This window comes from Eurytemora carolleeae, unplaced genomic scaffold (assembly GCF_000591075.1).
Source record: "Eurytemora carolleeae unplaced genomic scaffold, Eaff_2.0 scaffold977, whole genome shotgun sequence".
In the NCBI taxonomy this organism is placed as follows: Eukaryota; Metazoa; Arthropoda; class Copepoda; order Calanoida; family Temoridae; genus Eurytemora; species Eurytemora carolleeae.
This window is the reverse complement of record NW_019396878.1, coordinates 23,242-40,910: the sequence shown is the minus strand read 5'-3', so window position 1 is coordinate 40,910 and position 17,669 is coordinate 23,242. Positions and strand designations below refer to the sequence as shown.

Sequence of the window (17,669 nt, the reverse complement as noted above, 5' to 3'; positions counted from 1 at the left end):
AAAAGAGAGAAACTTTATTATCTTAAAATTAAACTAAATTTAATGAAAATTATCTTTTAGAGATTAAGGCTTGGAATGAAACTTATTAAAGTATTTAAATTTTACAAAATTTTAATTTTAACAAACAAACACAATTTCACCAGAGGTATTGAAATATATTATTGTTTCTATGTGTATAAATGTATTGCATCCCAAGAACCTGTTTTGTGCAAACATATCAGTTGAAATGGATTGGTTTCATCTGAAATCATCAATACAGGCCCAGTCAATACAGTTTCGCCAAAAATATAAACAATCAGTTGCATCTGAGCATTTGATATTTTATTGTTTAGTTAAGGCAACCCTGGAATTGTCCTCAAGAAGAATCTTTAGGACATCATGTCTGGTTCTTCAGAAGTTGCTGTGAAGTCAGGGAGTACACAGGTTTCCCTAAAAAAAAATTTTTTTTGGAGGGGGCAATTTTCAAGTGTTCTCCTCCACAGATTATTTTTTTGGGGGAGGACCCTTTGTAGGACCTGATGTGACAGTGTTTTGTGAAGATCTTGTCAGGACGTCCTAAAGATGTTTCTTGAGGACACCCTCAGGATGTGTTACAAAAGAGAATTTTTTTTTTTTTGGGGGGGGGGCCCTGTGCACTGTTTGTATAAAATGCTGGGGTCTCTCTGAAATACAGTGGTCCGCAGAAAAAGTAGAAAACGAAGACGACATTTCATTGTTCATGTTTTATTGTTAAAAAGATTTGCAAGTTTAGATGTAACTAAAGAGAAGATTTTTTAATATAAGGTTTTTCATTAATATATTAAATTATATTCTATCTGAGATAAACTAGCCTAATTATTCTGGAAGTAGCATGCTGTTAACTAAATTACATTTATAATTACATAAAAATGTATTCAAACTACTTCTCATTATTTACTGTTAGAATTAATATTTTGTTTGTACTATTAAACAACTGACCACATTTTCATGAATTTAATGTTTTTAATGATTGAGATCAGTGTGAAAATTTAGCATTTTTATTTTGAAACATACGTAAATTAAATTTGTCTAATGCAAAAATGCTTTTAATGGTTTTACTGCAGTATTCTCTTTGCAATAGATTATCTACACATATAATTGGCTTGTCATGCATCCAATAAACCTCAAAACAGCTGAAGTGACAGGGCTCTATTTGTTGTGGCAAGCAAGAACAGAAAAATGCGTAAAAATTGTTGTTTTATAATAGAAATATGAATAAGATTGGCAAATTCAAAAGTAGAAGTTTTAAGCTAAATTGTTACTTATCTCTATACAGGACTGGAGGGTATAGCTAGAAAAAGGCCTTAGAGTAAGGGTATAGGATTGCAAACTTGCATAGGGTTGTTAATCGTTTTTGAAAACGATCGTTAAATGATCGTTTTTTGTTTCGTTTTTCAATCGTTTTTAAAACCGATCGTTTAGTTTTTGGAAAAAAAGTTCTTTTTTAAAAACGACCCACTCATTTTGAACTTTTAGAAAACGAATAACGATCGTTTTTAAAAACTATCGTTTTTATGAAAACGATTTGCGACCGTTTTTTATACGATTAACTTTTTTTAAAACGATCGCTCTTAAAGGTCGAGATTTTTTTGTCTTGTTTTTGAATTATAAGATTGGATGCATGTTTTAAAAGGGCTTTTTAAAAATGTAGTTTTTAGAACTTCATGTCTTAAATTAAGATTTTGTTTTAACTGCATGGCATTTTTACCGTTCTTTACCTTTGCATATTTCAAACCATACTTTCTTATAAGTCAACACATGTCAAATATAAAAAATAAGAGTACTAGGACAAAAATCTAGCACTCTCATGTTTAGAATTAAAAGAATCGCAAAGCGCCCTTGAAAGAGTGTTATTTTGTGAAATGTATTAAAATATATTTTTTTATTATATTTATGGAAAGGAATAGAAATGATCAATAAAGTTTATCATATTTCCCCTTAGGCTTTTGATGTTATCCAGTGCACTCAAAAGTTTTATACAGCAATTATTTTCAGATTTTATTTGTATAATTTAGAATATTCATTTTTCATTGAACAGAAAAACATGTGAACTGTGTCCTGTTTTCTGAGTTAGATATAAAAAAGTGATTTACATCAATCTAAACTCAAATCAATATAAATAAATTTTGCAGAAGTTAACAGTTTTAATTTTAGTTTTGCAGTCAGCCATCAATGATAATGATTTCTTACTTGAATATATTCAAAATTTAATCTTGTTAAAAACAAAGAATTCATTTTGATAATATTCAATAATGTTTGTTTTCATATCTAAAATAAATTTTACAACTTTCAATTTTAAAATTTCTTTTTCTGTTACTGATTTCTTGAGATATCATACTGCTTCAAAATGTCATATTGAACATTTTCGTAAATCTAAAAACCTGACCAAAAAAAGATTTTCTTAGCAATAAAAAGGCTGAGGGGGGCGAGCTTTAGTTTTTTTTCCCTACTACTTTCATTTTTGACACTTTCACATTAAAATTTAAAAAATATATAATATTTTTGTTTTTGACTATTGTATTTAACAAAATTTCGCCTTCTTATAACTTTGTGCACATCATGGTGTTTGTACATTGTACAATATTGTATACTATAATTTTAGCTACCAAATACCAAATAGTACATATTCTTTTTTTATAGAAAAACCTTTCCAGCTATGCCTGGATTTACCCCTTTAAAAGTCAACCCATTCAACTGGAAATTTGAAAGCCAAACTAAGAATATTACTGTGGTTCTCCCAAGTTCACTATTCAAAATTTCAGGCGAATTGGTCAAAGTGTTTATGAGTTTTGAGTGGTCATAAAATTAGACAATTTAAGTTTTTTGTCATGTTTCATTTGTTTGATGAGATGTTTCAGATGTAGGAATGAATCTGAGAGTTTAGCGTAAACATTTTAATTACGAAGAATATACCCTTATCTCTTCTTATTGCTAGGGATGTTATCGTTTTCATTTTTTTGAAAAACGATCATTTTGTTATGAAAACGACAAAAAAAAATCGAAAACAAAACAATTTTTTTTAAAAAATTCGTTTTTGAAAACGATTGTTTTTCAAAACAATCGTTTTTATAAAACTCATTGTTTCATTACCTATCGTTAACAATGATAATTCATTAACGATCGTTAACGATCGTTAACAAAGAGAGGAAACCGACCTGAAGGGCATCTGTACGTATCATTGAGTAGAAAATATCAAGAAGTTTTAGTTCCCTCACAACTGTTTATCTTCATGTAAGACGACATTCAATAAAGTTGCATGACATTTTTTTCAAAAACGATCGTTTTCCCAAAAACAACTCTTTTTATAAAGTTCGTTGTTTCATTAACTATTGTTAACGAGAATCCTTTGTTATCGATCGTTAACGACGACCCTTCGTTATTGTCAATAAAATTTTTAAAAAAATCAATAGGTTCCAGCATCTTTATTTTATAATTATCTGCTTTTTTATGATATATTATCTCAAAGCAAACACTGTGTGCATATAAAGCAAAGCAACGTCATTTGTTTTTAGAACATTTACGTGGATAATCAAACAGTAACATGGATTTTAAGACATTTTTTGTTCTTTGTCTTGTATATGGGGTGACTCTTGCTTCTCCATTAAATGAAGGTATTTTTTAAAATTAAGCATGTTGTCCGAGAGTGTGATTATATACAGTAATAATCAGAAAACTTTTAAAGTGGAAGACGACGTTTAAAATAAAAACTGCTTAAACAAATCCTATGAACATGAGACACAGAAATTCTGCAGTGTGAACAGACCCATTTCACTAAATAAGTGTCTAGTAAATTTATTAGCTTTGGTATAACATCAATTTCACTTTAGTAACACTTTAGACTACTTTTTACTCTATTGTTTTCTGTAAACTTCAGCTCATCATTTACCGGACCGAATTTTAATCAGAAAGAGCAAGCTTTACAGTGTACAGTACAGTTAAGACTATCTAAAGTAAAGTAAGCAAAATGAATCCCTTTCTAGTGAAATTTATATGTGCACTGGAGATAAATTCGGAAGCCAATATTAGCAAACTAAATTTGTCATATTTCAGCATTACTATTTATAAATATTTTTTTTGCAGTTCATAAGCTGGCAAGTAATGCCTCAAATTCTAATACAAATAAACACATTATTTTTTCATGATTTAAATTAAAATTTATATTTTCAAGCTTTCATTTTCAACATTTAAAAGATTATATTCTGATTTTTCTAATATATTTCCAAATCTTCTTTGTCTGAAAGAAATGTTTGCTACTAGCACTTATTATCAAAGTCTTAGAAAGAAAATGTTGAAATAATAGAATGAATATGTTTCAAAATGCATTCTTCCCTTGTCTACAAGAGATTAGAATGCATGGATTTAAAAGAGAAGAATAGAAAACAGATGTATGATCAGATTAAAAAAAGATACAACTGTCAGAGAAAAAATTCACTGGTCTTTTCAAGTTTTGTTAAAAGAAATATTTAAATTAAAAATAAATTGATAAATAATAAAATGTTGTCAAAATCTTGAACAATTCAAAACCACTTAAAGGGAGTGTTCGCGAAAAATGAAAGGGGGTATAGGCTCAATGCGATAAAAAAGCGCTTTTGATTGCTACTAATCGCACTTCTATCTGTTGCGTCTATAAGGAGAAAATTGTTAAAAACGACTCACACCGAAGAACGTAGTGTTTATACAAATTCGGAAAGATGCAACATTCTTAATTAATAAAATTATTTATACGTTCGTATCACATGACCAGAACTCCCACCAATGGCATTGCAGTATACTGGTCATGTGATGCAGCGAAGTCATATGATAATGATACTGCACTGGCATTAGTGGGAGTTCTGATCACACGATACTGACATATTTAATATATTATCAATTATTATTAAATTCAAATAATAATAGGAGCAAAACTAAGTTATTTAGGCTCTCCTTAGATATCATAGTTTTCAGATTGGTTGTGTATTTGTTTAATATGATCTGTTTAAATCTACTATTTTTTATAAAAAATTTCATGTTCATAGATTTTCATAAATTAGACACCATTTTATACAAATTTTTGAGACAGGAACATTATAAATCACTCTCATGGATCTGGATCAACTCCTAAAATGCTTAGGTTTCAGCCTATACCCCCTTTCATTTTTCCTTTACAGTCCCTTTAAAAGAAATTGAGCTAGTTTTTTCTTAAGATTATTGATCATTTTCCATATATTTCCTTGGTTTCTTCACTGAAGGGTCATTCAGTAAAATTGTTTGTTCAGTAAAAATGTTTGTTTAATAACGATATTTTTTTATTAAAAAAGTGATTATTTCCTTTTCAAAAAATCATCAGTTCATGATATAAATGACCAAAACCATTGAAAGATTTTAAATCATTTTTTTTTCTTTTTGCATGTTTTTAAAAAAGTTATATTTTTCCATTTCTCTAATCAATCTAAATGTTTGTCCAAATTGTTCATTTCTTTTCTGACTTACTTACGTCCTCTTAGCTAGTCTTGACATAAAACCGATTCCACAGTAGCCCACCACTTATTCCTGTCCATTACCAACAGCTAGGCTTCACCCCAGCTCATTTCAGGGGTCTTCTGCTCCTCCTTCATGCTTCATCATCATGCTTCTTTACCGTTCTCTCTTTCTCCTCCCGTAGGGGTCTTTCTCAGTTCCATTTTAAGGATCCTGTCCTGCTCCATGCATAGTGTATGTCCCCAACAATATTGCCTTCTTCTCTAGACCTATATTGTGACTGGTCTGGATTTGGTTCTATCTCAGAGCTCCTCATTTGTAATTTGGTTTGGTCAAACTATTTTGAAGATTCTTTGTGGGCAGTTATCATTGAAGGCATCTAGTTTCATTACTGATATAACTGTTCTTTAAAACTGATATAACTGTTTTTTAAAAGAATATCTAAGTTGCAACAGTCAAAAGCTTTCTTAAGATCTAAAAAAATTCCCAGTGTAAATTCTGGTTGGGGTTTATTAAGATTTTTTTGGAGGTTTTTCATGGTTTGCATTTTTCCTACCAGCCATTTTATACACCCTGTATAAATTGTTGACTGAACTATCTATACATAAACTTATAGATAATTAGTGCCAGATGACCGAGCGCACACACACACACTCAGGTCTTGTCACGGTGAAGGGTAAGAACTAACTGAAACACAAATTCCCCCCCCCCCTCCTAGAACACAAGGATTTTAGGAAGTATAGGTCAGTTGGGGACAGGTCCTTTACAAGAGAGGATGGATAAAATACAACTCCTCAGGGTGTTACGACAGAAAGCCAATAACACCCTCTGTTGGCTCTGAATCCAGCTTCCTTCTCCCTAAGCTTCTGATCAATCTCCTTGTCTATTCTTTTAAGTAAGATTCAACAAAAAACCTTGCTGGGAAGGGATACTAAAGCTATTCCCCTCAAGTTATCGCACTGGCCCAAATCTCCTTTCTTTGGTAGCTTTATTATGATTTCATTGTCCCGGTCATCAGGAATCTCTTCATCCATCCATACCTCCTGTAAGAGTTGATGGAGAAATGCTTTCATAAGATCTACCCAGCTGTTTTACCAGATTTCTTTGCCTGGATAGCGTCTCTGACCTCTTTCAGTGTTGGAGGGTCTGTATTGATGTTAAGTTGGTTCTTCGCTACTGTTGGTGTTGCAGGTTCATCCGGTTCTACCAGGTTAACACTACTTTGCCATCCTTCCCTTTGACTGGTACACTGCATGTTTTCTTCCCATACAGTTCTTTAGTGATCATTCATATTGGACATTCTGCGCCCATTTCTCTTCTTGCTGCCTCCTTGGCCTGTTCAGCCCTTCCTTCAAAGTAACTTTGCTTGCTCAACTTTGTACTTGCTTTGACTTCTTTGTTCATTGCTGTGGATGTTTATGGCTTATTCTTTTCTTTAACCTCTCAGACCATGTTTGGTTTATTTTCTCCTTCAATTCACTCCGTTCTTCAATTTTTTTCTAGGTGTTATCTGAGATCCATTCTGGTTTCACTTTCTTTTCAGATCCAATCACTTTTTCTGCTGATTGAAGAGTGATTTGATGTTGTTTAATGAGGCTTGGCATTTATTTCTAGACAACCCCATTTTTCACAGAAATCTTTGTTTGTTCAAAAAAGCAATGCCCATTTATATACAAAATCAAGTTCAGTGATAGGGTTACCCACAAAGGTTAAGACTGTAAAGGGAATGGCTAGCTAGATATGGTATTTGAGCTGAGAGTGCAGTATTGTAGAGACAAATGTTGTTAGGATTTTTTAAATACCAATAAGACGTTTGAACGGTGTAAGACTGCATAGTAAAAGCACAAAATTAATTTAAAAATTCTTCCAGAATGTCTACTTTGGTGGATATATTTTTAAATCGTTTTTTTAAAGATGATTCAATAACACAAAACACACAAAAATGTAACTAAAATTCAACAATTAACTAATCAGTTGTTAAGTAGCAGGTTGAGAAAAAAAATACCTCTTATCACAAAGAACAAGTAGTGTTATTCAGTTATTGGTTTCTATAATATCTCATTTGTTCACAAACATTTCTGTAGATTTCTCTATAATTACTTCACTCTCAGCTCAACTACCATGTCTAGCCAGTCTCTCCCTTTTAAAACAACGATAAATTATTTAAATACGAGGAGGCCAAGCCTTAAGTTACGTCATATGCCTTTACTGAGCTCTTTAAATAGCTTATTCAATTATTTGACAAAGACATAATGACATTTACAGAAAATCATGAATGTTAGGAAACAGTATCAGAAGTGTCTGAAGTCTCATTTTTTCTGGGCAACCCTGTTTATTAAGATTTTCTTTATTAGGACCAGGGAAATAAGCTAATTTTTTTCTGGAAGTTTTCGTTACAATTGCAATTTACATAAATTATTATTCATAAAAAAAGAATTGAGTTATTCTTTTCATCAATATTTTCTAATCTCTACAGGGTGAGTAAAAAAAAAGTGTGATTTGCGGCGCCTGGTGCAAAATTGTACCTTTTTTGTGCAACTCTTCTGTATGGTGTCTTTTAAATATTTTTTGAAATTTTTTTTGATACTCCAATGGCCCAAAAGAAAATCCGTGAATCGTTTTTTTCTCTCAAAATCAAAAGTTCAGAAAAGCAAAAATGTTCATTCATATTATTTCTCTCTAAATCTAAAATTTTATTAAGATTGAATTACAGAATCACAGAAAATTGGCAAAATTGTAATAAGAAAATTCGCAAATTCTCTAGATCCTATCTTCTTAGTATATTCTAAAGTATTAAATATACGCTGTTCAGTTGAAACCTTGAGAACCATTGAAAAACAATTTTTCCGTAAAAATTATACCAGAACTGAAAATTGCAAATTTTCTAATTACAATTTTGCAAATTTTCTGAGATTCTGTGAGTCAATCTTTTAAAATTTTAGATTTCGATAGAAACAGTTTATTTACACATTTTTGTTTTTCTGAACTTTTGATTTTGAAAGAAAAAAAGGTTCACGGATTTTTTTTTGGGCCATTGAAGTACCGAAAAAAATACAAATTTTCAAAAAAACATTAAAAAAAACACCATACAGAAGAGTTGCACAGCAAAAGTTACACTTTTGCACCAGGCGCCTTAAATCACACTTTTTTGACTCACCCTGTATATATTTCTGTTTTAGACTTTTGATATTTTATTTTTGATATTTTTGTTGTTGGATCAAATAATCTAAGATTTAAATATAAAAGGTTTCCATGCATCAGTTTTCAAAGATTTAGAGATTAGAAAGCATAATTTTTTTAAATTGATTTTTGGTTATTTTCAGCACCTGGGAGGAATGTGGCAAAACATGTTTGGCAGCCAGGGTAAACTTTATAGCTTAATTATTCAAAACATGTTTGCTAAAGTTTCATAGTGTTTTTACAAAATGGGCCATATCAAACATGTTTTTGTTATTGATCATTAATAAAAAATGTATAAAAAATAATATTAAAGATGCCCCCTCTCTAGATTGTGTGTCCTAGCACACAATGCATTTTTGACACTATTACTGTTAAATTTTGTGACTCAAAATGAATAGAAATTAAAATAATATCTTGGGGTACAGGGTAGTAAAAAGACTTGCCTGTTTTAAAACAACAAAAGTTTAATAGCCCATAACTTTTTGGTGACTAAAACTACAGATCTTAAAACTATATTTGTTAAAAGCCCTTAAAAAATTGATGTCACAACTTAGACTTCAATATTTGTTAAAACAAAATAAAAATTCAAATTTAAATTTGTTTGACCCTTTTTTAGGCATTTTTTCAACCTTCCCTAGCACCCAAACTATCAAAGTTATCAGTCTAATCTTTTTTTACAATTATCTGACCTTGACAATTGGGCTATAAATAAAAAATAAACTATATCAATAAACAGGATTGTCAATACTGGTCTTGGGCTACACTAGATGATGATTCTCCTGGAGAATGTTATCTTTTGGTAAATTATTTATAAATTTACAGCAAAAGTCAAGATGGGTGGGTTGACTTTTTTTATTTCATTCCTCCATCATTCTTAACCAACCTATTTTTTGTTGTTGTTAGTTTTGTTTAAAATTCTGTAAAAAGTCCCCTAGTTAATAAAACTTAAAATATATTCTAGTCTAATATTTAATTAATTTTTTCAATTATAATGCCTACAGTCAAAAACAAAGTTGCTGAGCAGTTTTTAAAAGTTTCAAAAATGTATTTACACTAGGCTTCGCGCCCATCTTCTATTTAAATTGTGAACATTTTCTTTTTGTTTACACTTTAAGACAAAGAAGAAACAAATTTTGCGGATTCAAAAAAACAATTCGCGGATTTTCAAGAATTCAATTTTTTTTACAAAATTAAAAACCTTCAAAACACATTTTTTAAAATTTTTATCATTCATAAACCTTCCCTGTGGTCACCTGATGTCCCACAAAAAATTTGGGCCCGATCGGTTCAGCCGTTTTGACGTTTATTGGATACAAACAAACAGACACCCAAACAGACAGACAAGCCAAATTTATATATAGATTAAAATTATCTAAAAATAAAAATTAATTTTTCCGACTAATTATGGCGGACTTATTTTTTAAAATTAAGTATGGAGTCAACAAATTTTTAGATTTATGGCTTCATTAAAAACAAAAAGAGGAGTAAATTCAAAGTAAATTTAAATTCTTAACTTTTTTGGGCGGTAACTTAGTATTTGGATTAAAACAATTAATGATATTATTGTGTTTAGGATGCATGTGAAGGAAAAGAAAATTATCATCACATCTCTGGACATTATGACTGCACTGAATATCCAGATATTTAGATTTTGTTTATGTAAACATTAAATCTTCTTTGATTATGTAAACAAGAAAATCCATTTTGTTCATGTTAAAATATTAATTTTCACAGTCTTCTGTCTACAGTCTACTGTCCACAGTCTACTGTCTACAGTCTAATGTCTACAGTCTACTGTCTACAGTCTACTGTCTACAGTCTACTGTCTACAGCTGATGTTGTAAACTCCAATTAATTAAGATTAATTGTATCATGATAATAAATAGGCAAAAATTAATTTTTAGAGGTTTTTGCAATTAATTTCAATCTCAATTAGTTTTCAAATAAATATTTTTTTATTAGTTCCCAGAATTTTACATAATAAATTGCAAAATAGACAGACACAATCTATTATAAGGATAATGAACAAAATGATAAGCTTAAGTTGAATAACACAAAAAAGCAAAATTGGCATTTTTGCCAGAAAAAAATGCATATTGCAGTTTTATAACTCTATCCTTTTCTTTTAAAGTAAGAATAGTTTGAATCATTTAGTATAAATTCATTATAATGATATAACTAGAGATGGAAAATAAAAAAGGAATTGAATCTTTGCCACAAACTCTGATTTTTAAACCCCTATATCATTGCAACCCAATGTCGTAAACCTTAGATATTTCATTATATGAATTCTTTTAGATCAAATAATCGAAGTTTGAAATATTAACGGTTTATGTATTTAACCTGCCTGCAGGCTGTGAAGATATTGGGATTAGACAATTTGAGCTTGTGGCAAAGACTCAAATTCTTTGAGTTAATCTTTTGAAAGCAATCAAGTATATGTTATGTTATTTTTAGTCAAATTTCTATCTTGATTTTTTGGCAAACAAAAAAATCAAAAACTACTTAAATTTTTTTTCTGCAAAAGACAACCTTAGTTCTGAAATATAAAGTAGATAAAACAAAGTCCTAAAAAAAAAATTTAGCTTCTTTCTTTATCTGCAAAAGAGAAATTGTTCTGTTTCAATTACTTTGAGTGCTCTTAATATATAACATCGTTGGTAAAAGACAAATTATACTTTTCAAATCTTTTGTTCTGTAAAATATAGTTAATCTTTTAAATTATATCCTTTAGTTCTCAAAAAAAAATAGATTTAGCACTACAAGTAAAATATTTGTTTGTGTTTAACTGCAAATGATTGTAAAAGAGTTTTTTTTACATTTTTACTCCATGAAGTTTTGAAATCCAGTGTTGGAAACCCTACTCAACATTCAGTACATATGTACTTGATACTGAAATTGAGTTATAATGCTGACACAAAAATATAAAGTAATTATTTTTAAATCAGCCTAAACTATCTAGAATTTGAGACATTAATAATCTTAGATTAGACAGTAGTATGGTTAAAAAAATAAGTTAATAACAAGTTTGATTTTTTAATTAAAAAGTTAAACTTCTCAGCTTGATTTCTAAGATAATTCTGAAAAAGTCTTTATTGATTTAAATATTTTTTTGGAACTAATCAAATTAAAAATATTTATTTTATGTTTATTAGTACATTACAAATATTCCATATCATAAAATTGATAGATTGGGATTGTAATCATTGGTAGTATCCACTACACTCTCCTACACAATAATCCTTAGATGTACTTGGATCCAGGCACATTAGTTCATTGTCACATTTCTGGACAGATCCACTGCATGTCCATAAAAATATGTAAGAACATTCACATTTGAATCCAGGAGGCGGTGGTTGTACTATTGCACATCCAGATGGGGCCAAAAATAACCCTGCCCATCCTATTTTGGGTATGTATTTGCAGTGACAGTCTAAACATTATAAAATATCTTTTATTTAGTCTGATTTGTCAGTAAGTAAACAGGACTGGGAGTGTTTCTGTTTTTGTTAAATCAAATTCATATTCTAGGACATGGCCTAACAGTTTAAACACTTGTCCCTCTTTTTTTTGCATTTTTTCCATTTGGTTCCATTCTTTGGATAATAATAAAAAACCTGATTTTTTAAGTAAAAGATTCAATATTTTAAGAACGCATTCTACATAAGTCTGGGCAAAGCCGTTACCAAAACGAAGGTTTTTGAAAATTAACGGAAGAGTCTTTTAACCCACAGCAAAACCCGTTAAATTTTACATCGTTAATGAAACCCATTAGAAGTTTTTGAAAAAAAATTAATGGTTAAAAACAAAAAATAAATGTTTTTTAAAACAGTGAAATCCGTTTTTTTCTGTTAAACATTGCATGAACAATTTTTTTTTACATGTTTTGATGTTTTTAAATGTCATATTCTGTGTTCACAACCGTTAACTATTTCATAAACCATTAACAATTAACAATTAACTTCGCGTCTTTGTGAAGGGAAAAATAAAGTCTTAAATTATTTTTTAATAATAAATAAATTTAGAAATCAATTATTGAAAATAGTTAAAGGGTTGTTTTTCCTTAATATTTGTTGAAGTACAACTCAGTTTTATTGAATTTACCGGATGTTTTAACAGTTTCGCAATCTTTGATTTGATTAGAAATCATATATCCTCGTTATTTAGTTTCATTAAAAAACAAAAGAGGTTTGTAATATCAAGATTATTAACATTGCAATAACAGCATTCTTCATGTAATGTAGATGACAAATTTTATGTCAAAACTTCTAAAAACTTCTTACTTATATGATCTCCATGAATAAGCCCAAGCATCATTGAAAAGTATGTAAAGCAAACTAATAACATGCTGCTGGACTCAACTCCTGTCATTAACTGAACTTCTAATTTGCTATAAAACCTACTCAAAGTATTTTAACCAATCAAAGGATGTTATTGCCATAATGTAAGCCCAATTATTGTTGACCTAATTTCAATTTTGTATGGCTTAAAACAAAGGAATTGAGTCTTTGCCACAAACTCTGCTTTTCTTATATCTTGCCTTATATCTTTGGATTCCAATGTCGTAGACCTTAGATATTTCAAACTATGAATTCTGTTAGATCAAATAATATAAGTTTGAAATATCAAAGATTTATGACATTGGGTTCCAAAGATTTTTTATAGTTTACAATCTTCCTTTTTATTTTTATACAAATAAAACATTTCTTTTCCTATACATCATTAAAACATTTCGTATCCTATACATCATTACAACATTTCTTATCCTATACATCATTAAAACATTTCTTATCCTATACATCATTACAACATTTCTTATCATATACATCATTCAAACATTTCTTATCCTACATCATTCAAACATTTCTTATCCTATACATCATTCAAACATTTCTTATCCTATACATCATTCAAACATGTCTTATCCTATACATCATTACAATATTTCTTATCCTATACATCATTAAAACATTTCTTATCATATACATCATTACAACATTTCTTATCCTATACATCATTCTAACAAACATTTCTTATACTATACATCATTCAAACAAACATTTCTTATCCTATGCATCATTCAAACATGTCTTATCCTATACATCATTACAATATTTCTTATCCTATACATCATTACAACATTTCTTATCCTAAACATCATTCAAACAAACATTTCTTATCCTATACATCATTAAAACATTTCTTATCATATACATCATTACAACATTTCTTATCCTATACATCATTCAAACATTTCTTATCCTATACATCATTCAAACATGTCTTATCCTATACATCATTACAATATGTCTTATCCTATACATCATTAAAACATGTCTTATCCTATACATCATTAAAACATTTCTTATCATATACATCATTACAATATTTCTTATCCTATACATCATTAAAACATTTCTTATCCTATACATCATTCAAACATTTCTTATCCTATACATCATTACAATATTTCTTGTCCTATACATCATTAAAACATTTCTTATCCTAAACATCATTCAAACAAACATTTCTTATCCTATACATCATTCAAACATTTCTTATCCTATACATCATTAAAACATTTCTTATCATATACATCATTCTAACAAACATTTCTTATCCTATACATCATTCAAACAAACATTTCTTATCCTATGCATCATTCCAACAAACATTTCTTATCCTATATATCATTCAAGCATTTCTTATCTCCTACATCAGCATTTCTTATAATTAAGCATTTCTTATCTTTTACATTTAATAAACATCTCTATTATCAAAAAAACAATTTTTCAAATACAGAATATGTACTTTTAAGCATTTCTCAATTTAGCACCGAAACCTAGAAAAGTTTGTCTAATAAAGAAGGTTAATGTTTTAGAAAGTTTTCTGAATTAAACAATTTTTAGGCAAGAAAAACGTCATTATCTTTATTAGTATTGAACAATTAATTTATAAACGATAACATTGTTAATTAGAGTTTTATTCAAAATTATTACAGTCCCTTTAAATCAAAGAATAGTTTTAAAATGTGACAGTAATAATCCCATATGTCCACACTCTCACTCAGAAATTTCAACTTTTTGCCAATTTTTTTTAATCTAATTCCAATTTTTTTATTTCTAAAATGAACATGCCTGAAAAACCAACGATCAAGGCGTTGCTAAACTTAAAAGCCGAGCCTGTAATGTTAATCTTTTTATCTTAAATTATAAAATAATAAAAAATGCTTTAATTCTGCCATAAAATAACATTATGTCAAAGGTTAAGATTTCTAGTAAGTTGTTTTCTGAGTCAATGAGTTAATGAGTGAGAATTTTAATCAGTTGGAAATAATTACTATTTGCCAGGTTATAAAAACTGTTTTCTTTAACTTGTTTTTTTATTAATGCGCCCTAACTAATCAACAGTGCGTCTTAATTTAAAGTGCCACTTGAAAAAATTAAAACTGAAGATTATCAGTGATGATTCATATCATGCTAAAAAATGTATTAAAATCGAATTTTTTGAAATTATAAGTTAAATTTATTAAACATTAGAAAAACCCTTTTGTAAACAAATTTCATATTTTTAATTAGATCGGTCCTTTTTATTTTCTATGCTACTCTGGTTTATTTCAAGTACCAGGCTGACTATCAAGCATCTAGGGAGATCCTAGTGCAATTTTCCTTTCGGGCTATTGGACTATTGTAGAACTAAAAGAAACTGATTCACAACAGTAATGTTGTTGCAGGGTCCGATTCCGAACCAAGTAGTTTTACAACTCGAACAAGTTGTTCTTCTCATGATACAGGTAGTTCTTCTCCTGGTACAGGTAGTTCTACTTCTGGTACAGAAAGTTCTCCTTCTGGTACAGGTAGTTCTACTCCTGGTACAGGTAGTTCAACTTCTGGTACAGGTAGTTCTACTCCTGGTACAGGTGGTTCTACTCCTAGTATAGGTAGTTCTTCTCCTGGTGCAGGTAGTTCTCCTCCTAATACAAGTAGTTCTACTTCTGGTACAGGTAGTTCTACTCCTGGTACAGGTAGTTCTCCTCTTGGTACAGGTAGTTCTACTCCTGGTAAAGGTAGTTCTACTCCTGATACAGGTACTTCTACTTTTGTTACAGGTAGTTCTTCTCCTGTAACTGGTAGTTCTCCTCCTGTAACAAGTAGTTCTCCTCCTGGTACAGGTAGTTCTCCTCTTGATACAGGTAGTTCTCCTCCTGATGCAGGTAGTTCTACTCCTGAAACAGGTAGTTCTCCTACTGGTACAGGTAGTTCTCCTCCCGGTACAGGTAGTCCTACTCCTGGTACAGGTAGTTCTTTTCCTGGTACAGGTAGTTATACTACTGGTACAAGTAGTTCTCCTCCTGGTACAGGTAGTTCTCCTTTTGGTACAGGTAGTTCTCCTCCTGGTACAGGTAGTTCTTCTCCTGGTGCAGGTAGTTTTCCTCCTGATACAAGTAGTTCTACTTCTGGTACAGGTAGTTCTCCTCTTGGTAAAGGTAGTTCTACTCCTTGTACAGGTAGTTCTACTCATGATACAGGTAGTTCTACTTCTGGTACAGGTAGTTCTCCTCCTGTAACAGGTAGTTCTCCTCTTGGTAAAAAGTAGTTCTCCTCCTGGTCCAGGTAGTTCTCCTCCTGGTACAAGAAGTTCTCCTCTTGATACAGGTAGTTCTCCTCCTGGTGCAGGTAGTTCTACTCCTGAAACAGGTAGTTCTCCTCCCGGTACAGGTAGTCCTACTCCTGGTACAGGTAGTTCTACTCCTGGTACAGGTAGTTTTCCTCCTGGTACAGGTAGTTCTACTCCTGGTGTTACGCGAGCCATGCTGCGTGAAGAAAGTCTGTTTGTCGCCCCTGCTTATTTCTGAGTTTCTCCTGAAGATCTGTACGGAATGTATTGTGAAAAAACTAGTTTAGGAACTGTTTACAGTCCGACTGCGCAGACGCAAGATTTCTAGCGGAGTAGTAGTGATATTTATATTCAGTATATGTTTATTCGTTTTGCAAGTATTTTCCGTGTTCAGAATTCTGGGATCACCGTGGTAATTATTTATATATATCTATGTTTATTGGTTGATTCTAGTATGTTTGATGATTATGTATTCGTTTATTGGTTCCTAGCCACAGTTTTTTAATGCCTGAGTGGATTATTTGTTAGATTTGTATGATTTTCACTCAAAGCTTTTTCTGTGGGTTTATTAAACTTGTTTAGATTGAAGGCTCAGAGAAATAAACGTTCGGAACCTTACTATCCTCCTTTTTATTATGAAGAGCGTTGAGAGAAGGTAGTTTTATGATCCAATCCTGAGAAATACCACACGGTACATATATTAGGTCTTTAGGAAAATCGCTAAGTAGCGAAACACCTGGTACAAGTAGTTCTCCTCCTGGTACTGGTAGTTCTCCTCCTGGAACAGGTAGTTCTCCTTTTGGTACAGGTAGTTCTCCTCCTGGTACAGGTAGTTCTCCTCCTGGTGCAGGCTACTCCTGGTACAGGTAGTTCTCCTACTGGTACAGGTAGTTCTCCTCCTGGTACAGGTAGTCCTACTCCTGGTACAGGTAGTTCTACTCCTGGTACAAGTAGTTCTCCTCCTGGTCCAGGTAGTTATACTCCTGGTACAAGTAGTTCTCCTCCTGATTTTATTCAACAGAACTTACAGTTTGAAATTTTCAAATATCTACTAGATTTAAAGATTAGAAAAATAGAGTTTTATTGAGTAATAAATAATTTTAAAAAATCAGTTTTTATTTATAATTTGTTGACAAGAATGTATCAAAATCAGAATTAGCGAAGGATCGTTTTTTCTTTAATTCCAAAAATTGGATATTTTTGTATTGTGTTTATTCAATATTTTTCGAATTTTTTTTTGGTATTCAAATGGCCCATAAAAAATCTGCTAATCTTTTTTACTCTCAAAATTAAAAGTTCAGAAAAACAAAAATTTATATTTATATTATTGCTATGAAATACTAAAATTTGATTAAATTAAATACAGAATCACGGAAAATTTGCAAAATTGTTAAAAG

The 17,669-nt window shown here is 30.5% G+C and overlaps 1 protein-coding gene and 2 long non-coding RNA genes across 3 annotated transcripts; 2 read left to right on the top strand and 1 right to left on the bottom strand.

Moving 5' to 3' along the window:
• Positions 1-3,510: 3,510 nt before the first annotated feature.
• LOC111709649 (uncharacterized) lies at positions 3,511-10,617 on the top strand. Its single transcript, XR_002766908.1, has 4 exons — positions 3,511-3,629; positions 8,799-8,838; positions 9,392-9,454; positions 10,229-10,617. It is a non-coding gene; the product is annotated as an uncharacterized LOC111709649 (long non-coding RNA).
• A 1,160-nt stretch (positions 10,618-11,777) lies between these two features.
• On the bottom strand, positions 11,778-13,049 carry LOC111709648 (uncharacterized). Its single transcript, XR_002766907.1, has 2 exons — positions 12,939-13,049; positions 11,778-12,088 (listed from the first exon to the last, which is right to left on the bottom strand). It is a non-coding gene; the product is annotated as an uncharacterized LOC111709648 (long non-coding RNA).
• A 1,861-nt stretch (positions 13,050-14,910) lies between these two features.
• On the top strand, positions 14,911-17,142 carry LOC111709645 (putative protein TPRXL). The gene is made up of 4 exons (XM_023483414.1): positions 14,911-14,932; positions 15,389-16,225; positions 16,269-16,415; positions 16,985-17,142. Exons 1-4 carry the CDS (start codon positions 14,911-14,913, stop codon positions 17,140-17,142), a joined length of 1,164 nt encoding a protein of 387 aa, XP_023339182.1.
• Positions 17,143-17,669: the final 527 nt, after the last annotated feature.